General features: G+C 45.9%; 1 protein-coding gene across 6 annotated transcripts in view; it reads left to right on the top strand.

The window, feature by feature from the left end:
- Positions 1-17,895, top strand: part of ULK1 (unc-51 like autophagy activating kinase 1) — an 80,905-nt gene that overhangs the window by 991 nt on the left and 62,019 nt on the right. For 4 of the 6 annotated variants that reach the window (XM_014963062.1, XM_014963046.1, XM_014963038.1 and 1 more), the window contains exons 2-6: positions 77-277; positions 1,131-1,223; positions 1,313-1,354; positions 16,133-16,165; positions 16,940-16,976. In XM_014963062.1, coding sequence (XP_014818548.1) covers positions 77-277; positions 1,131-1,223; positions 1,313-1,354; positions 16,133-16,165; positions 16,940-16,976 — 406 coding nt within the window. Of the gene's footprint in view, positions 1-73; positions 278-1,130; positions 1,224-1,312; positions 1,355-16,132; positions 16,166-16,939; positions 16,977-17,895 lie in introns of those variants that run through there. The other 2 variants (XM_014963054.1, XM_014963068.1) reach the window with 2 other exon arrangements.

A 17,895-nucleotide genomic window follows, 5' to 3' on the forward strand; every position in this document is an offset into this window, starting at 1 on the left:
TGGGGTGGACAGTGGGGAGGTTGGGGGTGGTTGAGCCGTTGCGTTTGGATCGGGAGAGGTTTAATTTTCTTTCAAGGCAGCTCCTTCATCACCGCCATCCTCCTCCTCCTCCTCGCCCCTTTGCAGCTCTGAAGCCCTCCCGGCCGCAGCCCCCCCGCCGGCCCCGGGGGCCCCCCGGCGCAGCGCCATGGAGACGGTGGGAAACTTTGAGTTCAGCAGGAAGGACCTCATCGGGCACGGAGCCTTCGCCGTCGTCTTCAAAGGCAGGCACAAAGAGGTGAAGAATCTATTTTCCTTTGTTTTTTCTCTCCCCCCCCCCCCCAGCTCTTATTTATAGATACATCGGGCCGAGCCGGGCACCACATCCCGGTCACCCCGTCCCCGGTGGGCTGGGGTGGCTATTCTTAGCCTGGGCATCAGCCCCGGGCTCTGGGGCAGCTCTGGTGATGGTAGACATATTTATTATTATTTATTATTGTTGTTCTGGAGTTTCTTTGGGAGGCAGACGTGTGTCCCAGCAGGACCCAGGCAGGTGGCTTCACCTTGCGGCTGGCCAGAGCGGGGCCAGAGGCTGGCAATCCCCCACGGAGATTGATTGACAAAACTGGCCCTTACCTTAAAAATGAGCAAGAAAAATAATCCACCCCCCCCCCCCACACACACACTGTATGTGAAGTAGAGGGCTCTTGCTTTAGGGTGGCTTGGGTTGTGGGTTTTTTTGTGCATGTCTGTGAAGTTTTGTACTTTTCCACTTAATTTTTCCAAGAGGAGGGGTAATCGCTCCCTGGTAAATAAAAGGAAACCAATCCGGCCGTGGATTTTCCATCATTAGGGCTTGGGATAAGCCATGGCTCCCACAGTGCGTGTATTTCTAGTGATTAAATAAGAGGATAATCATTGAATAAAGGAGTAACAAAAACCCAAACCTTGGGCTGACAAGCATAATATGGGAAAGGGCAAGTCTGAACAAGTGAGGGATAGGCATTAGGATGTAAAGTGAGGGGCCTTTACCGGTGCTGCGAGACACTTCTTTGAGTAGTATTTGTAATCTGTTAAGAGGCTGCTTATCCTAATGTAAATTAATAGTGAAATTTACATTTATTATTGAATTACATATGCACTTTTTTCAGAAGCCTGAGCTGGAAGTAGCTGTGAAATGCATTAACAAGAAGAACCTTGCAAAATCTCAAACTCTGCTGGGCAAGGAAATAAAAATACTTAAGGTAAAAGTAGACTGACTTGTTTTCTTCAGTCTTTGTTCTGTATGTCCTTTGTTGTTCCTAGCTGATGGTCTTTGTTTTGCTTTTTCTAGGAACTGAAACATGAAAACATCGTTGCCTTGTATGACTTCCAGGTAAATACATTCAGTTATGGCAAAGCATTTGGGATTTGGGAGAGGTTGAATAGTTTGTGGAATTTCAGTTTTTAACAGATGTTTGTAATCAAACACACGTATTCTGACGGGGGGGTGAGGGGGGGGCGTGGAAAGTCTTGTGATAAGTTAGGGAAAGATAAACAAACAGGGCTGAGCAGATCATGTATTAATTGTTGTCAGTACCACAGAACTCTCATGCAGTTGGGAGTTTGGGTGGGAGCTCCTGCTCCCAGGATGTTAATGCAGTGTCTGGTGAATATGTCTGTGTCGGAAGCGCGTAAGTTCACAAAATGTTAGAAATAAAATTACAGTAGTTATTCTTGGCATGCCTACCTTTTATTTTCTTTCTCTGGTCTGGATATACTCCCTAAGAAAATTTCTCTTTCCTAAGCAATGTAAAAATAGTGCGAGCATGACTTTGTGGCATATGATTGTCTTCAGTTCCAGAGAATTTTCATTTGCATTTTTCTGTTGTCCTTGTGGCAGTCACTAAGTGTTAAAAATTGCAGCAGGCATTTTTAGATTATTGTGGTTTCCCGCAGTTGCTTTTTCCTTCAGAAGTCAGCTCAGAAGATCTAATCTGAGGGACTAAAACTGATCTGCTATGAAACCCAAGTTATCCAATGACTTTTTTTTTTTTTTCCTCCCTTCTCCCTCCCCCTCCTTGAATTTTTAGTGAAAAACAATGGTACTGGGTCACGGAGCAAAATTCTCTGATGTTTGTGATGCTCTTTTAAAGAAATACAACCAACCAAACAAAAGCATGGCAGGATCTAAAAGCCTAAAATGGATCCCTCCCGTCCCTGGACGGAGGGGCTGGCGGTACGGGCTGTGCTGCCCCCAGCACCGGTGGCTGCGTGACCCCGGACCCCCGGCCGGCCCTGGGGTGGCTTATCTGGGGCTGCCCGCCCCGTCCCTGCTATCACATGTCCCGCAGGCCGCCGTGTTTGTTGACATTCCTCCTTCTCCCGTGGATTGGCTCCGGTGGCCTCCGCGTCACCCCGAGCACGAGTCCCAGCCGGTTGGTACAGCCTGATCGCAATGCTTTCTGGGTGCTGTAGTCTCCCCGCCTCACCCCAGCCCCGGGGCTGTGTCACCCACCCTGTCCCACTCCGACGGGGCAGGGGGTCACGGCAGGGTGCTGCGCGGGGGCAGGCAGGTCCTTGGGAGGTGTTTTGTGCCTGGTGTTGTTTTGAGGAGATGTGGAGGTGGGGGATTTCAGGCTGCTCCGGGAGACAAGGCTGCCGGGAATGGGATTGCTTCTTGGAAATATCTTTTGGTTGCTCCTGAACCAGCTTTTGGAGCTGGGTGTGGGGAACGGTGACCGCCTTTGGCCTGATGGGTACTGCAGAGTATCTCAGAGGGTTGGGGGAGCTTCCTCTGGGCACAGGCCACTCAGGGCATTAGATCTCATGGTTTTTTCATTCTCCTCTGAACCTTCTAAGTTTACTTAATAACTTTTCAGTTGAGGGAGTGAGCGGCTGCTCCTGCGCTTCCTCTGTAGTTTGCATTTGTATGAAGCATTATGCTGCTGGATTTGCTTGTGGCAGATCTTTCAGAACCTTTGTTCGTGTGCTGCTCCTCGCCCTGCTGGGTAGGAAGGAGCTCAAAGATGTTTCCTGCAAGGGGTGATTTCATCACTGTTACAACTGCAGCAATACATTTTTCTCCTTATGTGATGGCAAATGAGCTTCAGTTAAATTCTGTGTATAACAGCGTAGCCTGGCGAGGTATTGGCAAGAAGCTGTGTAAGATACCACAAAACAGGAACATGAGACTGGTCCCGGTCTCAAGGTATGCCCAGGTGTATGTTCAGTTACCAGCTTTGTCAGAGAGTCCTTGTATGACCAGGGTAATTTCATTTCTTGGACAAAATGAGATGACTTAAGTGGCATTGGGTGTTATATCATTCTGCCAGGGTGTGGAGTCTCCTCTGGTGTAAGGTGATGGGTCATCAGACAAAGTCTGGTGCGTTCCACCTCTGAGTGTTTGGCCTTGCTCTGTGTCTGCTCAGGAGATGTATGGGAGTAAATTACTGCAAAGGTAGAAGTGCAGTTCTGTGGAAGGCTGGCTGCTGCCTGCCTTTCCTTACTTTGTAGAAAATACTTATTACTCACCTTGTTCCCCTGATACAAGATCAGTTGCTTCATTCATAGCCACATAAATATTTACCCTTGAAAATGTCATGGTTGCATTTAATTGAGTCCTGACTTCTAGGCTTTCTAAAACTGAAGAGGTTTATTCTTCTATTACAACATCATAGAGTAAAAAGGAAAAAATATTTCCTGTGAATCTTGATGTTGCTCTGTAGCTTTATCTGTTGTTGCGTTTTCTGTTGTCCCTTCCTCTGTCCCTCCTGTCAACAGTGCCTTTAACTTTTACTCGTGTGTTCCTTACACATAAGGAAATGGTTGCCAAAACCACAGTGGCTGTAAGCAAGTGATTACACCCAATGATGCTTTCGTTTGTGTTTTCCTGGTTAAAAGCTGATGTTAACCAGGCCTCGTACAAATCAAGATTTTTGATGTAATGCCAGATTTGCCCCAGACAGACACTTGCAGTGCTGATATTTAATACTGACAGCAGCTCTCACCCTGACAACACTTACTTTATCTTTCAAATCCAGGAAAATTGCTGTGTTCTTTCTTGTTTCATAGATCTTTGTGATATCGGTTCATAAATAATGACAAAATAAGAAGCTTCCTAGGAATAAATGATACTGTGAATGTTTAATGCATAAAAGTGCAGTGTCTGGACTTTTATAGATGCCCTCACTGGAGTCCTAAGAGCAGCATCATTACATTAGAATGGCTCACAAAATGAAATATGCACATTCCCATTATTATATGCTCATGTATTAATGAGAGGTGCTGTGAATAGTCGAGGAGCCTAATGCAAGAACCTCTGCTCAAAAAGAGGATAAATCATATTTTATTGTGTTTCTAAAAGCACTGTCTGTTTAGTGTCTGGAGTTGTGGTGCGGATCTTTCCTGGGTGCAGGAGATGCTTGGCATAAAGTAAAAACTGTATTCCATTGCATGTGGGTGCATTAGTTGCTGCTGAGCAGTGTCTGGCTCCTCGGCTGGCCCTCAGAGAGGCTGGGGTTGGGGTCTCCAGGCTGCAGCAGTCGAGGGGAGCACAGCAGTCTAGAGGGACATCTGGATACCACAAAGACAGCCAAGTGAGGTCTTGTCCCTTGAGGTGGAAATTAGCAACAACAAGGGTACAAATGATGGTTTCTGCTGGGAGAGGAAATGGCAGTTTCTTGGAAAATGGTTTTCCAAAACTCTGAGGATCAGTTCAATTCTTTACACATGTTGATGCTGACAGCTTAGCTGCCTGTGGTCTGGTGTGTGGGACTTGCTTTGGTTTCTTTTGTGACTCTGGACCTGAATGTGAATCTGTGATCAGAGACCACTTGACAAGCCAAGGGGATTCAGTGGTAGGAAGGTAACTCTTGAACTTGTCAGGTCCTGGGAGCACTGTGCACTAGACAGCTTCTTCCAGCACTAGTAAGAAGGTTCTTAGATGTAACTAAGATCTTTGGGGCAATGGGAGGTCCTGGGTATGTTTCCTTCCCTGTGCTGTGCCAGCTGCCCTGGGAAGGTTGGTTGACTAGGTGTCAACTAAAGATCTCCCAATGGGGCTGTGTTGGTGCTAGGGCAGAATATCTGCTATTCCAGGACATAAATCATGCTTTGGATATTAGAAAATGTTTTCCTGCATGAAATAGGAAGAAGGATTATTTTACTGGCACGTTTTCCCTAGTTGTGTGCTGTAATCTCAGCTTGCTTCTTAAAGCAGCCTAGCTATGACTGCTTGTGTGAGTCTCAGGTGGTTTTTGGTGGTGTGGTGGGTTTTTTCTAATTTTTGCACAGGTGGGATGGACAGGTTGTGGGAACATAGCTGCTAATGTCACACAGGGTGCTGTGCTGCTGAGTTTCTGGTTCAGCCTAGTTTACCTGAGGGTCTGCTTTCCATAATTTGGTGTCAAGTTGGCTTATTGTACTCATCAGCTTGAGATGAGCTGAGTGGACCGCTTAACTCGCTCGTGCAGTACAGACTCACCAAAAATATTTTTGTTGGGGTGACTGTATCACCTGGAGCTCCTGGAGACAAAGAACACAGAGTCCTTGCAGTGCAGTTTTTCTTGTGCAGATGGATTAAGGCATGGGTGGCAGAACAAACACGTCTCAGCTTAATGATCAGTCACCCTGGGCTGGTCTGGAGAGCCAAGTAATAACAGGCTTGTTCTATTGTTGCTGTGTAGAAAGTCCTTGTGATCAATAGGTCCTGGCTGTTGGGCTGTGATGTCCTGTTGTGCTGTCTGCACCATCACCCTTTTCCAACAGGGAGCCTTTAGCTGCCAGTCCACATCTTGTGTACGTGCCTCCTGCTGTCCCCTGGGATCTCCAGAGCTCTGTGTACGGCAGTGTCCTTTGGTGTGCCCTCCAGCTCCGCTCGCTTCTGCTGCAGCGCTTTGCTGATGAGCGTGATGTTGGATGAATCAGTGTTGCTGCAGTGTCACCTCCTTACCTCGCCACCTCTCGTGCCACCTAATGCAGGATCTTCTGTTCCTCAGGCGCTGCTGTTGGGGTGCCCCATCTTGGGAGACAGGGCTCTGCTGTGACACTTGGAATGACTAAGGAGGCACTCTCTGCCTGGGAGATCACACTCCTGAGGTCAGGCTGCCTGCCTGGTTAAATCCTGTTTTAATTCCATCCCCGAGCAAAGCTGGCAAGTTGCCTGGTGAGTGGGAGTAAAGTGCAGGCTTCTCTGAACTGCCAAGCAATCCTCTTTCTGTTTGTGCTGCGGACAAGAATGGGGTGTCTGCTGTCCTGCTCCGTCAGCATCCTCCCATCTGTTGGAGGGATTCACTCTGTTACTGAAGATTGGGTCTGGCTTAATTTAGAGCTAGAAGAGGAAAAGGACAAAAAACCAACCACCCTCTCTGCCAGTAGTGTTGTAGGGCAAGGCTTGAGAGTTTGGTGGACCAAAACGGCTATGTATATGGAGAGAGAGAGAATTTTATAGTCTTAAACTTCTATTTTATGTTGGTTTCGCTAGCTGAGTACCCCACTCTGCAGGTCACAGAAACATCTAGCAAATGCTGACCACTAAATATAGACTTCAGAGGAGTCATGGGCTTTTTTTAGAGGGAGTGGTCTTGTTGCATTTCTGAAATCATGATCACTGTTTTACTCATCCTGTGTGTAAAGCACATACCTGTGCTCCTCTCACATGATTGGGATGTCATGGAAGAGCCGGCGATGTGGAAGTTAATAGCCTCTAAAGCTCCTGTGGAAGGTGGCATTACTCAGACTATAATGACAGATTAAGGAATGTTTCCCAGGAGTAATCGGAAACTGGTAGGCTGTTGTGTTCACAGTTTGACAGCAAAGCTCTGGTAATGGCTGAAGTGTTATTCGTGCTTCTCTTCTTGAAACTCCATCAGCGTTTCCATTATGAAAATTTCCACTGTTTAAATCCTTGTGATGATTGAATGCACTTGGTTGGAGTGAGGAAAGCAAGGAGGTGGAGATCTGCAAGACTGGTCGGAAGAGGCAGGGTGGGACGGAATTCAGATAGAGAACCGCAGTTTGAATTTCTTTCAAATATTTATAGGTCTAAACCAAAGCCCAATTAAAAGATTTAATTTTGTGGCTGGACTTGACGTGACCTTAAACTGTGAAACTGACGCTTAAGCCTGTGTAGAGAATTGAGGATACAGGATAACTTTCATGCATCTTCCTTTTTCCTCTCCCTCTCCTGTACCCACTGCCTTCCCCCCTGTTGATAGCAACTGCAAAGCTTTTGCTCAACAGGCAGACTAGTGAACAGCAAACGCAGGGTTGGTGTTGGTGGTAGGAATCTGAGCTGGATGGCTCTGGTTCGCTTTGGGGAAACTCTTAGAGAAGCTGTGGGCCTCTGAAGCAGACGTGTGTCTTCCACCGAGATATGTGGGAAATGAGAAGCCAGGCAAAGGGGTGGTCAGCAGAGGTGGTGGTCTTTGATTTGCAAAGTCAAGGAGAGAAGGTTTTTGGGTTTGTTTTTGTTTTCAAAATAAATATATACTTCTTTTGCTTGTTGTTTTTTCTTTGGTCAGTTTCTTTGGGTTTGTTTTTGTTTTGTTTTTTCCCCTGTTACTCATGTTCATATAGCAATAATAATGGCAAACTTGATGGAAAGTGAATAGGAGTGATGTGGTCTTCCAAGGCAATGTTTCTCTGCTACGGACTTAAATGTACTTTGCTTAAGAGAAGCCATCTTAATTGTCTTCAGATGTCATGGTTCCTCTCTGAGAAATTTAATGATAAATGTCCACAGCAGAATCCAGGGAAGAGCCCTGCCAACAGATGGTTTTAGAACCTCTTTTGTGCTTAGTGTATAACTGTGTGATGTCTCCTGCTTTATGATGTGCAGGCCTCAAATACCACCATAAACATGAAGAGATGCTCTCAAAATGCAAAGTGAGGATCTCAAAGCTGTGTTTGTTTACTAAGCAAGGTTGTTTCAAGGGGGCCTGGTAGCAATGAATCAAATTCTGCATCACTGGTTGCTTAGGGCAGTGATGTTCTGTCTGGCTGCAGGAGCACCTGGCTTGTCTCCTAGCATCAGAATAACAGGAGGAATTAGGTCAGCTGAGCTGGCACATTAGAGATCAACCAGACAGTGTGGTTCCGGTGGGGGGAGTGAAAGATGCAGAATTTTAAGTCATTAGAGATCCTATTTAGCAAAGTGTCTTACGTCTCCAGGAAGGGAAGGCCTCCCAGCTGGCTCGGTAGGCACTGGTGGCCCTGTGAGAGCTGCTGGTGGGATGGTAACCCCCTGGATGGTGGTGGAGGCTGTCTGGCTCCTGTGCTGAGTGTCATGGTACACACAACAGGGCAGCTGGGCTACCTTCGCTCTGGAGAGAGGGTTCTTTGTGTTTGACTGTTTGACTGATTTTTTTTAAATTTTATTTTGTTGGCAATTGTAGCCAGCATGTAAATATGTTAAAACATACTTGGTTTGCTTCATTTTTTAAATACTGCAGATTCAAGCCCATGTTACTCTGGCTTCCAGTAATTGGATTTTTTTTTTTCCCCCCCACTTAAATTAAGACCATTTTTTATTTAAAAGGAAAAAAAAGGCATGTTTTTCTTTAAACTCTGTTATAACACTTTTGTGCTGTGTGGTTTTTTTCTTAAATCTAGCAAATGAAGTATGAAATAAATAGATGTAAAAGAGAAGACTTGCAAAGGCCAGTCAGTAACCAGCTGCCATAGAAAACCCTGTGGAGGTTGGGCCTCTAATTACCAGGGTTGCTTAAAAAAAAAAGTTTCCTGCAGGGTATCAGACTGTCTGGGATATACTGGTAAAAAACCAAGCCATTCCCAACTTTATCAGTAGAACTCCATAAATTGGTTCTAAAAATCAAACTTCCGGTCTGAGCTGCTTTGTTTGTATTTGCACATATTTCAGTAAGTGGATGTGTCTCAGTGAGTGTGTGATTAAAACTGAAATGTTCCCTCCTGTAGCCAGCCTTATTGTCCGCCTCGACCTGCAGCACTCCCCCCGCTACTCCTGCTCTTTGGGCAGGCTCGTAAAATGCAGCTTTATGGTATGCAAGGATTTCAGTCTAGTACATGTGACTGAGCTTAAGGTAACGGGGAATTCAACCTTAATATGGCTGCGATACAGAAAGGAGATGAGGATGAAGCATAGAAAAGCAAATCAGATCTTCAATATTTTTATCATTGTTTGTAGAATTCTGAAGTTTCCTCTCTGGATAGCATTAACATAAGTGCGTTGCCGTTTGCAAAAAAGAGCTTGCTTTTGTTTAAAGAAGCTTCTGGGTCTTATTCTGCCTGTTGGCAAAGGGGTGACTACTCCTTTCCACTCCATGTCAGAAAGTCCAAACTTCTCAGGATTCTGCTGCTCTTTTCTCCTGCAGTCTCTTGTCCTTGCTGGTTTGGTGTAGCTGTGACCAGCGGTGGGTGCCATCAGGCAGTTGATGCCTTCCTGAGAGCCGGGGGTACAAACTGGTGTCAGTGGTACAGCGTTACCCCAAAAAAACATGACTGCTGTAAGAAGCGATTGCTTTTCAGTGTCCCAGCAGCGCAAGTCTTTACTTTGCTCTGATGCATGTTTTTGGTCTCGCCTTGAAGCTCTTTGACTCGTGGAACCTGCCACTTTGTCTCTAGGCTCTTATTATGACTTTATTCCTATACTTTGGTTTCTGTGGTTAGGCTCAGAGGCAGCTCTCAGCTTTGACTCGCTGCAGTGTGTTGCTCTGCAGAGGCCCAGTCTGCCTCCAAAGGAGAGTTGTGTTTTCCTGTTTGAGCTCTCTGCAAGCACTGTAGATACCCACCACCCAGCAAGTGTGTTGAATCTCAGAGCTTTGATCAAGGCCTGTGGTGAACTTGTGTGAAGCCAAGAGCAGAGTGCCCAGTCGGTGGGGGCTGTGACAGGCACTGCAGCCTCAACTGGCAGGAGGTGGAGAGGAGAAGAGAGCTGGGGCTGGTTTGAAGGAAGCTGCAGAAAGCTTGTGTCCAGTGGAGGAGACGGGGAAGTTTCTTTGGGTCACTTGAAGATTGAGCTGTCCTACCAGCTGTCCTACCATTTGTCTGTGGTGGTATTGGCTGCCTCGCAAACAGTAGCTCCGTGGACATGATGTTGCCTTGTTTGTTGTTTTAATGTCATACAGTCAGACTTTAGGACTGTTGCCAGGGGGATGGGAAGTACTTTCCCTCCCTTCCTGAAGTCCATGTAGAACCAGAGGACAGCTTTCCTGCTGTTTTGAATCTGCCCTAAAGTACGACCTGTCCTGAAACAACTCATCTGTTTTATAAGCAGAGAATACCGTAGTGCCTGGAATAGGGTGACACCAGCCCTTGGCATCGTTGTTCTTCTGGTCCTACAGAAATCTACCTGCTGCAAGGCTGGCCATAAACCACTTCTGTGCTGCAGGGCCTCTCTCCTGCTTGCCTTGTGCCCTTCACTGGTGCTCAGCATCCTGGAGCGAGCTGACAGGTCTGTAGGAAGCAGAATGCAGTCAAGAGCCATTGCAGACATCTGTGGGTGTCTTGATTCTTATGTTTATTCTCTGGGACCTACACAAAGAAATTAGGAGCCCTCATTCTTTTGGGAAATCAAAGATCTGTTGACTGTGTTAGTAATGCTTTCCAGTCAGTAGCACTAGGTTTTATTGCTGGACCTGGATGTGCCAAAGTGGGCAAAGATATTGAGTAGACTGTTGGATAATGGTATTTGTTGCTTGTGTATCATCTCCTGGTCCCTGCTTATATGTGGCTGCTACCATAGTCCAAGATTTGTCACTTCCAGCGTAGCCCAGAAGTAAGAGGAAAGCGGATGCTGGTTCCTTATGATGTGCTAACTCCTGATGCAGAACCTTACTGTCTGCACAACTTGGGTCCTAAAAATCTGTCCTAAAATGTGCCTTTTTTCTGGCTGTGAAGCTATGTCTGGGTTTGAGAAACATTTTGTGGTATTGCATGTCTGTGTAGAGAGGAGATTATACTGCAGTGAATGAGTACTTTCCTCTTCTTTCCTATTTTCTTCCTTTGTCCGAGTTCATTGTTGTCTCTTGAATTAGAAACTTGCTTGAAATGTTCCTGAGTCCTTATTGGTAAGGTTCAGGAGTGACGAGAGCAACCAGGGCCAGAGAACAGAGAAGCACAGTAGGTTCTGGGTATGTTTTTCTTTCTGCATGAGGTCAAAAGGTATGTGAATATCAAATAGTTATTTGCTTTAGATCTGTTTTCCAAAGGGTGAGCATTGGTTGGTGCTCCCACAATTCAGACTGATGTTACTATTGTCTTTTATCTTGCTTCCGTTCAAATAGTTGCGTCGGGAGATAATCCTTGCACAGCGTGACGGTTTTCCTTTCCCTCTGTAGAGGTTACCCTGCTGAAGCCAAGCTGTGAGCCAGAGTGAAGTAATACCAAGAGATTTTACTGTTTGCAAAGTTTCTTCCTTCTCTTGAGAACTGTGGGTTCTGTTTCCCAAGCCCAGCCAGCCTGGGAACCTCTGCCTTAGCTAGAGACTTTGCAGGTGCTGTTGGCCTAGGAATTGGTTTCTGTAAAGCAAAATTGTTTGACTCCAGTGCCACTGTCAGAAGAACAATGGCTAGAGACCAGAGGCTGAAAGGGTGCTGGTTCCATGAGATGTTACTGGCAGAACAGGAGGATGCGGCGTGCTGTGGTTCTGCTGCAGCACGTAGGGGAAGTAGCATGAAAAAACCCAACCTAGAGTGGAAAAGCTTAGCTTTCAGTTGGTGTCGAGTTTATCTTCCACTGTCAGACCCTCAGCTTTATTCCGTGCTGCTGTTGTGTTGGTACAATTGATGAGTCCTAGCCCCTTGTAGAGACATCTGCATGCAGCCGTTATCTGCGCCTGGCAGCTGCTCCGGCTGCTGTTTGAGAGGTGGTGTTGAGCAGCTCATGGGAGATACCTTCTGAGAGGTACAAAACAGGAACCTTTGCCATCGGAGAGAGGCCAGGAAACAGGCAGCGGTATGGTCCTCTTCAGGAGAGTAACAAAACCAGTTTTGAGGACTTGAGTCCATAGGGCTCCTCTCCCATAGGCAGTAGAAGTCTTGCCGGACATGCGGTGCTCAGTGCATGGGGGAACAGTGGAGCTATGTTCATCTTCCAGGTGTTCCTCCTGCAGCCCCCAGTCTTCTAGAAATGAGGATTTGTGCAAGGTGGAAGCCATTCTTTGCTGGTTTTACCCCAGTGTCTTTTACAACGCTGGTCCCACGCAGGTTGGTGACAACACTGCAGTGCAGAGAGGGTTTTGGAGCGTTGTGTAATTAAACATCAACTTTTTTCCCTTCCTAAATGCCTTTCTAAACTTGGTGGAGGGCTGGGTGCTGGGGTAGAGTGCAGAGGAGGATTTCTCTAAGGAAGTTTCCTCTCGCAGACTTTTTAAGCTGTGGTAGGAGGATGACTAACTGTGGGTACACCCAGACATTTCCCTTTGGACACACCTAAACACACACTTTCCAAGAAGAGGATCATGCCACCTTCCAGTATGGGTGGAGACAAAATTTAAAGGGAGACAGGACTGCTGGGTCTCATTGTCTGTAATGCCATCCCTCCCAGTGTCCCAGTGAGGAATTTTAACACAGCACTGTCCTGGGGTGATTTATGCTGTACTGCTAAATTAAATTTCTTCATTTCTTTGTCCTCCATCAGATGTGTGTTATTTGTAGACAGTAGAGGCTGTTGCCTATTTTTACACTCAATTAAATTGAAACTTCATCGCTGGGGCCTCTGCTGCAAGAACTACAAGTCGGGCAATGATCCAGACTGATTAATTATCAGCTTAATGTCTTTGGCAGAGGCTGTTTGGTGCTGTTGTGGAGCGTGGTCAGGGTACTGCTGCACTTCGTGATGAGAGGAAAAGTTAGGAGGTTGCCTCTATGCTGTTCCCTTCGTTGAGCTTGTTTAACGACAGGATTAGCCTTGGCTGCATGGGCTGGCACATGTGAGTAAGAGGTCCAGAGTAAATTATCTGCAGCACTTCTTGGACATCAGCCTCTGCAGAAATACAACAAACTGTGATATTCTTGTTACTGATATGGAAATGAGCGGGTTGGGCATTTTGTTTCTTTTTAGAGAGACTGGTAGCGTGCAAAAATCTGGCTTGCAGTATTTGTTTCCTGGTTTTGTTAATGAACAAAACATAAATACTGTGGAAGGATAAAAGTAGAAAAGAAATAGCTTCTGCTGCTAAATCACCTTGAGAGAACCCCATCAGCCCATTTGGGAAACCAGAAGTCTCCTTAGACCATTGTATCCACAGTAAGCTATTTGCTGAAAGCTTTTTTCAAACAAGTGTTTGTTTCCAGGGCCCTTCCTGAAATAAATGTTTTGTTTTGTTGGCAAAATTCCTACAAATCTCTATCTGGTAAATTGGTCTTAAAATGCTGAAGTTGCAAGTGTAGAAGATGCGTCATCCCTGCTACAGGCGTCTGCCATCTGAAAATAGGCTTGTTCAATGTCTGCTGCTGCAGTGGGGGTGCATTCAGCACGTTGGGGAGTGTGTCCTAGTGAGGCTTGGATGGATGGATGTTCAGAGGGTGCTTCCTGGTGAGGCTTGGATCATGGGTGTTCATGGGGTGCTGTGACCATGGAAGGGTTGGGGGAGAAACCTGCTTCTCTCCTAGAAGCCTTTCAAGTATTGGCCTCTTATCTTGTCACCCTGTATTGGTGGGATGAAACCACCAACCACCAAGGTCACTTAGTAGAGCAAAGCATCTCCCTTGCCTCTGTGGGTCCTTATTTAACCCTAGTCACTGCCTGCCAAAAATCAATGACTTGCTCGATGATGTTTGTTTGCAGAGTCTTTAAATAACGTACAGTGGAAAAATAACCAAACTGTACGGTGTACATTAACTATTGGCCAATAACTTATTACAAATACCTTTTGGACTTAGTTTGTGTAAGCTAAACTTCCTCTTCATTTTCTGTATAGGTAATAATATATTAAGCTTCCCCAAACCTTGCTGGCACTATAGATAGTAATGCGTAGAGGTACTGAGCTGCAGTGATCACAGCATGTTTAGACAAGAAGTATCTCTGAAGAATGTTGCTGTGGCAGTGATGAGCTTGGTGTGGGCTGCAAAAACCACTTCAGACACTTGCCCATGCCCAGCAGTTGCCCTGCAGTTGTTCTCTGAGCAGCTGCAGCCCGTTTCTGAGGTGGCCTCGTGTCTTCTGCTACATCCGTGGCTGGAGTTCCCAGAGAAGTGAGAGATCTGGGTGTCTTTCATAAACCTTGTCCTTCCACTGTTCCTGCCAAGGACAGCAGGAGCTGGCGGGCTTTGAACATGTTGGAAAATTTTCCCCTGGTCTTTGTCAGGTGCAAAGCTTGTGATGATGGCTGGGGTTTGCTGCTTGTGCTGCTTCCCTGGGCTGGTGCTTCTGACCACAGACTGGTTCCTCACTTCATCTGAGGCGTGTGTGGAAGTGGATGACTTAACGTGTGCCGCTTTTAAACGCAGAGACTGGAAAATAAAGCCTGTTTAAAGCAGTACTCATCATGCAAGGAAATGCAACAAACGCCTTCTTGAAGTGTCACAGACAATTGCTTTTTCTGTACAAACAAGGAGACCTTCAGAAAGTTCAGCTGGGCTTGGAACTGTGCAGAGCTGTAAGAGCCAGGGATGGCCAGCCCCGGGGTCTGGTGAATGCTTGGACCAGGCGACCCACATAAGCTGGGGCTGCTGGGGTTCCCAGTGCCTTGAGCCCTTCTGGGGAAGGTGGATGATGCAGCTGTGGCTTGAGTCTCTCAAATCACAGGTAGTTCAGCTTCCTCCCCTCTCCCCCCCTTCCTCCAACCACTCTTCCAGCAAGCATCTGGAAACTCAGATTTCATGTTGAAAGAGGACTGCAAGAGAAATGATGGGAGGTGCTGAGGACTCAAGGCGTTGACAAAGGCAGTCAGTTTGGTAGGGGCTTGATGGGAGGTAGAGTCCTGTTGGCAGACGGAGATGAAAAGGGCTGAGAGCAGACAGTGGAGGCTGCTTGGAAGCTAAAAGGCTGGTAGGGTGGATGCTGGGGCTTTTTGAAATTTCAGTTGGTCTCAGAAGAGGAGTCAAGTGGGCAGGTGTCTAAACAGCCTGTGTGTAAAGGATGCTGCCGTGGAGCTGTGGGAATGGAGTGAAGCCCCTTGCTCTGCTTTTGGAGCTTCTCCAGTCACCCAGGCTATTGCTGCCTGCACTTGTCCAGGACCCGGCCTTGAGTCCAGGAGTGACTTTTGTCTGACTCCTGTTTCAATAAGAGGGTTTAGAGTCCTTCACCCTTCTGGGTTTACCCAGGGTTGAGACATCTGGCTGTTCTCATGCTTGTTCTCTGCTGGTGGCTCTGCTGCACAAGTGCCCAGCAGCTGCTGGTGCCAGCATGTGTTGCACAGACACCAGTTCCCAGTGTGGCTCTGTGGTGCTGGATGTTTGTGGGGCACTTCTCCACAGTACTTTGTGCTCATATGGTGTATATATGGTCTTGTACATGCTTCCTAAGGCTAGGGAGCTGGTGGAGAAGATCAGTGAAGGCTGGAGATAAACTTTCCAGACTGGAAGCATCATCACAGTGTAGCACCTGGTAGCAAATTTAGGAAGATGAGCATTTGACCTGGAGTTTGCTGGTGTTGCCCCCTATGATAATCCAGAAAGCTTTAGCCACCTGATAATAGCACTGTGTTAATCCATGTGTAGAAATTCATTGGCTGATGATGCATTTTTGACCCAAGATCTTCCCTTTTTGCCCTCAAATGATAGGTGGAACTCTTAGGCACTTTTCACCCGTAGGGTTGAATTGCAGGTCCCAAAGTTGTGTGGCTCTTATCTCTCTGTTCAGCCTAGTGCTGTTCATGTGGGCATGGCTGCTATAAAGGGCCAAGTTAAATGTGGAAATGATTAAGGCTGTAAGATAGTAGTGTGCCAGCATCTGCGTTGCATGCCGCTATTAATCCCAAGAGCCTGAAAGAAACATGAAGACTCAAGCCACAGTGCAGGAGATCTGCTTGGGTAAACAGATGTGCACTCAGAAAGGAGTACTGTGCTTAAGTATCTGGTACTTTCAAAGTAAGCAACTTCCAGGAATTAACCTCTAATGAAGTTTTAACCCTCTTTTCAGTCTGAATCGTAACAGAGCACAGTTTACCTGTTGAAGGAAATGCAGCCATTGTAAAGTGTGTGAAATATTTCAATGCATAAATGTTTTATTTTTCCATTTTCTCTTTCCTCAGGAACTGGCAAACTCTGTCTACTTGGTTATGGAGGTGAGTATGTCTTTTTTTTTTCCTTTAAACTGGTTTTAAGCAGACCAGTTTGCTACAGAAGTAGTCCTTTCTGCTCGCAATCTGTCTCACCTGTGATGCTTTTGCCAATCTAATCTGCAGCGAGTGCCTTTGAGGACTGGAGCTGTGTGGGTGAAGATAGCAGCCAGGGGGATTTTTCATATTGCTGCTGTCAGAAGGTCATGCTGGCACAGGTTTAATCAGTCAGGCGTCTTACCTCAAGGGTCAAATGGGTGTTACTGGGTAGTATCTGCTTCAGAGATACATGGAAAGTAAATTTTCTCCCCACAGCTTGGCTGCAAAGCTTTCAAAAGCTCTTTCCTCTGCAGTCCTCACTCTCAGGTCTTGTTCACTTTCCCTGATGATACGGAATGAGATGTGTGGAATTTCAGTTTTCAGCTGTGGCTGCTCCCAGCCTTTCCTCAACCAGTTTTCTGGTGGTGTCTCCAGCGGTGACTCTTCTGCTTTGTTCTGGGTTTATCTTTCTCTGATGTGCACTTACAGTGATGCTCACACACACAAGAGATAGTTAGTGCTGGTGTGTCATAATGCAATGCAATGTGTAGGGGAGATGGGACAGAACAGGGGTATACTGGAATGGGGTTTTCCCTGCCAACTTCTGAATGCATATTTTAACACATGTGATTGTTTATGTTTAAATACTATGATGAGCCTATCATCCTAGTGAAGTTTACTGTTTTTCTTTTTAACCTATCATTTCCCGTGCATTTACTGAGCTTTCTGTTCTGTTTGCAGTACTGTAATGGTGGTGACCTGGCAGACTATCTTCACAGTAAGTAGAATATTCTTTGTATTCAGAAGAAAACACTGACTGTTTCAGTTCATTACATTTACTGGGTTTGTGGAAGGTCTAAGTAAGCAGATGGTGAATTTTTTTTTAATTTCTGCAAATAAACAGAGTATCACTGCTCCTCTTCTAAGAGGTTCAACCTTGATAATAACTTGAAAACTGAGAATCCATGACAATAAAAGCTAGTCTTGTAGTCTTTCCTATATAGGTCAGTGGTGACTGCTGTCAGTAGTTACGTATTTTAGTTACAATGGCCTTATAGATTAAACATTTTAACACTGCTAGGGGTGTGGTTTGTCTTTTTCTTGGTCACTGGAAAAAAAGCTATTTATACTGAAGTCTTGGAGTTCTGTAGGATTCGATCAAAATAAGATTCTAACAGTATATTTTGCTTTCTTTAAGTTTTCCTCCTAGGTTTTTCCCACATGTAGGGCAGAACACGTTTCTTTCTTCAGTGTTTTGAGGGTGACTGTAGTGTAGCCAGTAGTGTTGTGAGGGTGATGAAAACTACTAACTTCAGGGTCTTTTGGAGAATACTGCTCAGGTGTCTGTGACTGTGGTGCCTTGAAGAACCTTTTGGAAAGACTGAAGTGTGTCTTTGCCATCAAACAGAATGAAATGTGCTTTGCATGTTACCCAGTGGTGTTACTGGGACTCAAGATTCCATCTCCAAAGCTATTTTTCAGTGCAGGTACAGACAGGATTCTGACCTGTGTGAAAATCCCGTTGTACTCGAGCACCTAAGTGGTAGGGGAATAACATGTTTAACAAGTTGCTTAGCTGCAGTCAGACATAGCCCTTATTTTCTGTTGGCCTGACTGTATTTTTTTCTTTTTTTCTTTAAAGTAGCTTTCTTCTTGTTTTGCATGTTAACTACAAGATTACTAAATGTGAAGAGACA

Source organism: Calidris pugnax, unplaced genomic scaffold, assembly GCF_001431845.1.
Source record: "Calidris pugnax isolate Ruff unplaced genomic scaffold, ASM143184v1 scaffold32, whole genome shotgun sequence".
In the NCBI taxonomy this organism is placed as follows: Eukaryota; Metazoa; Chordata; class Aves; order Charadriiformes; family Scolopacidae; genus Calidris; species Calidris pugnax.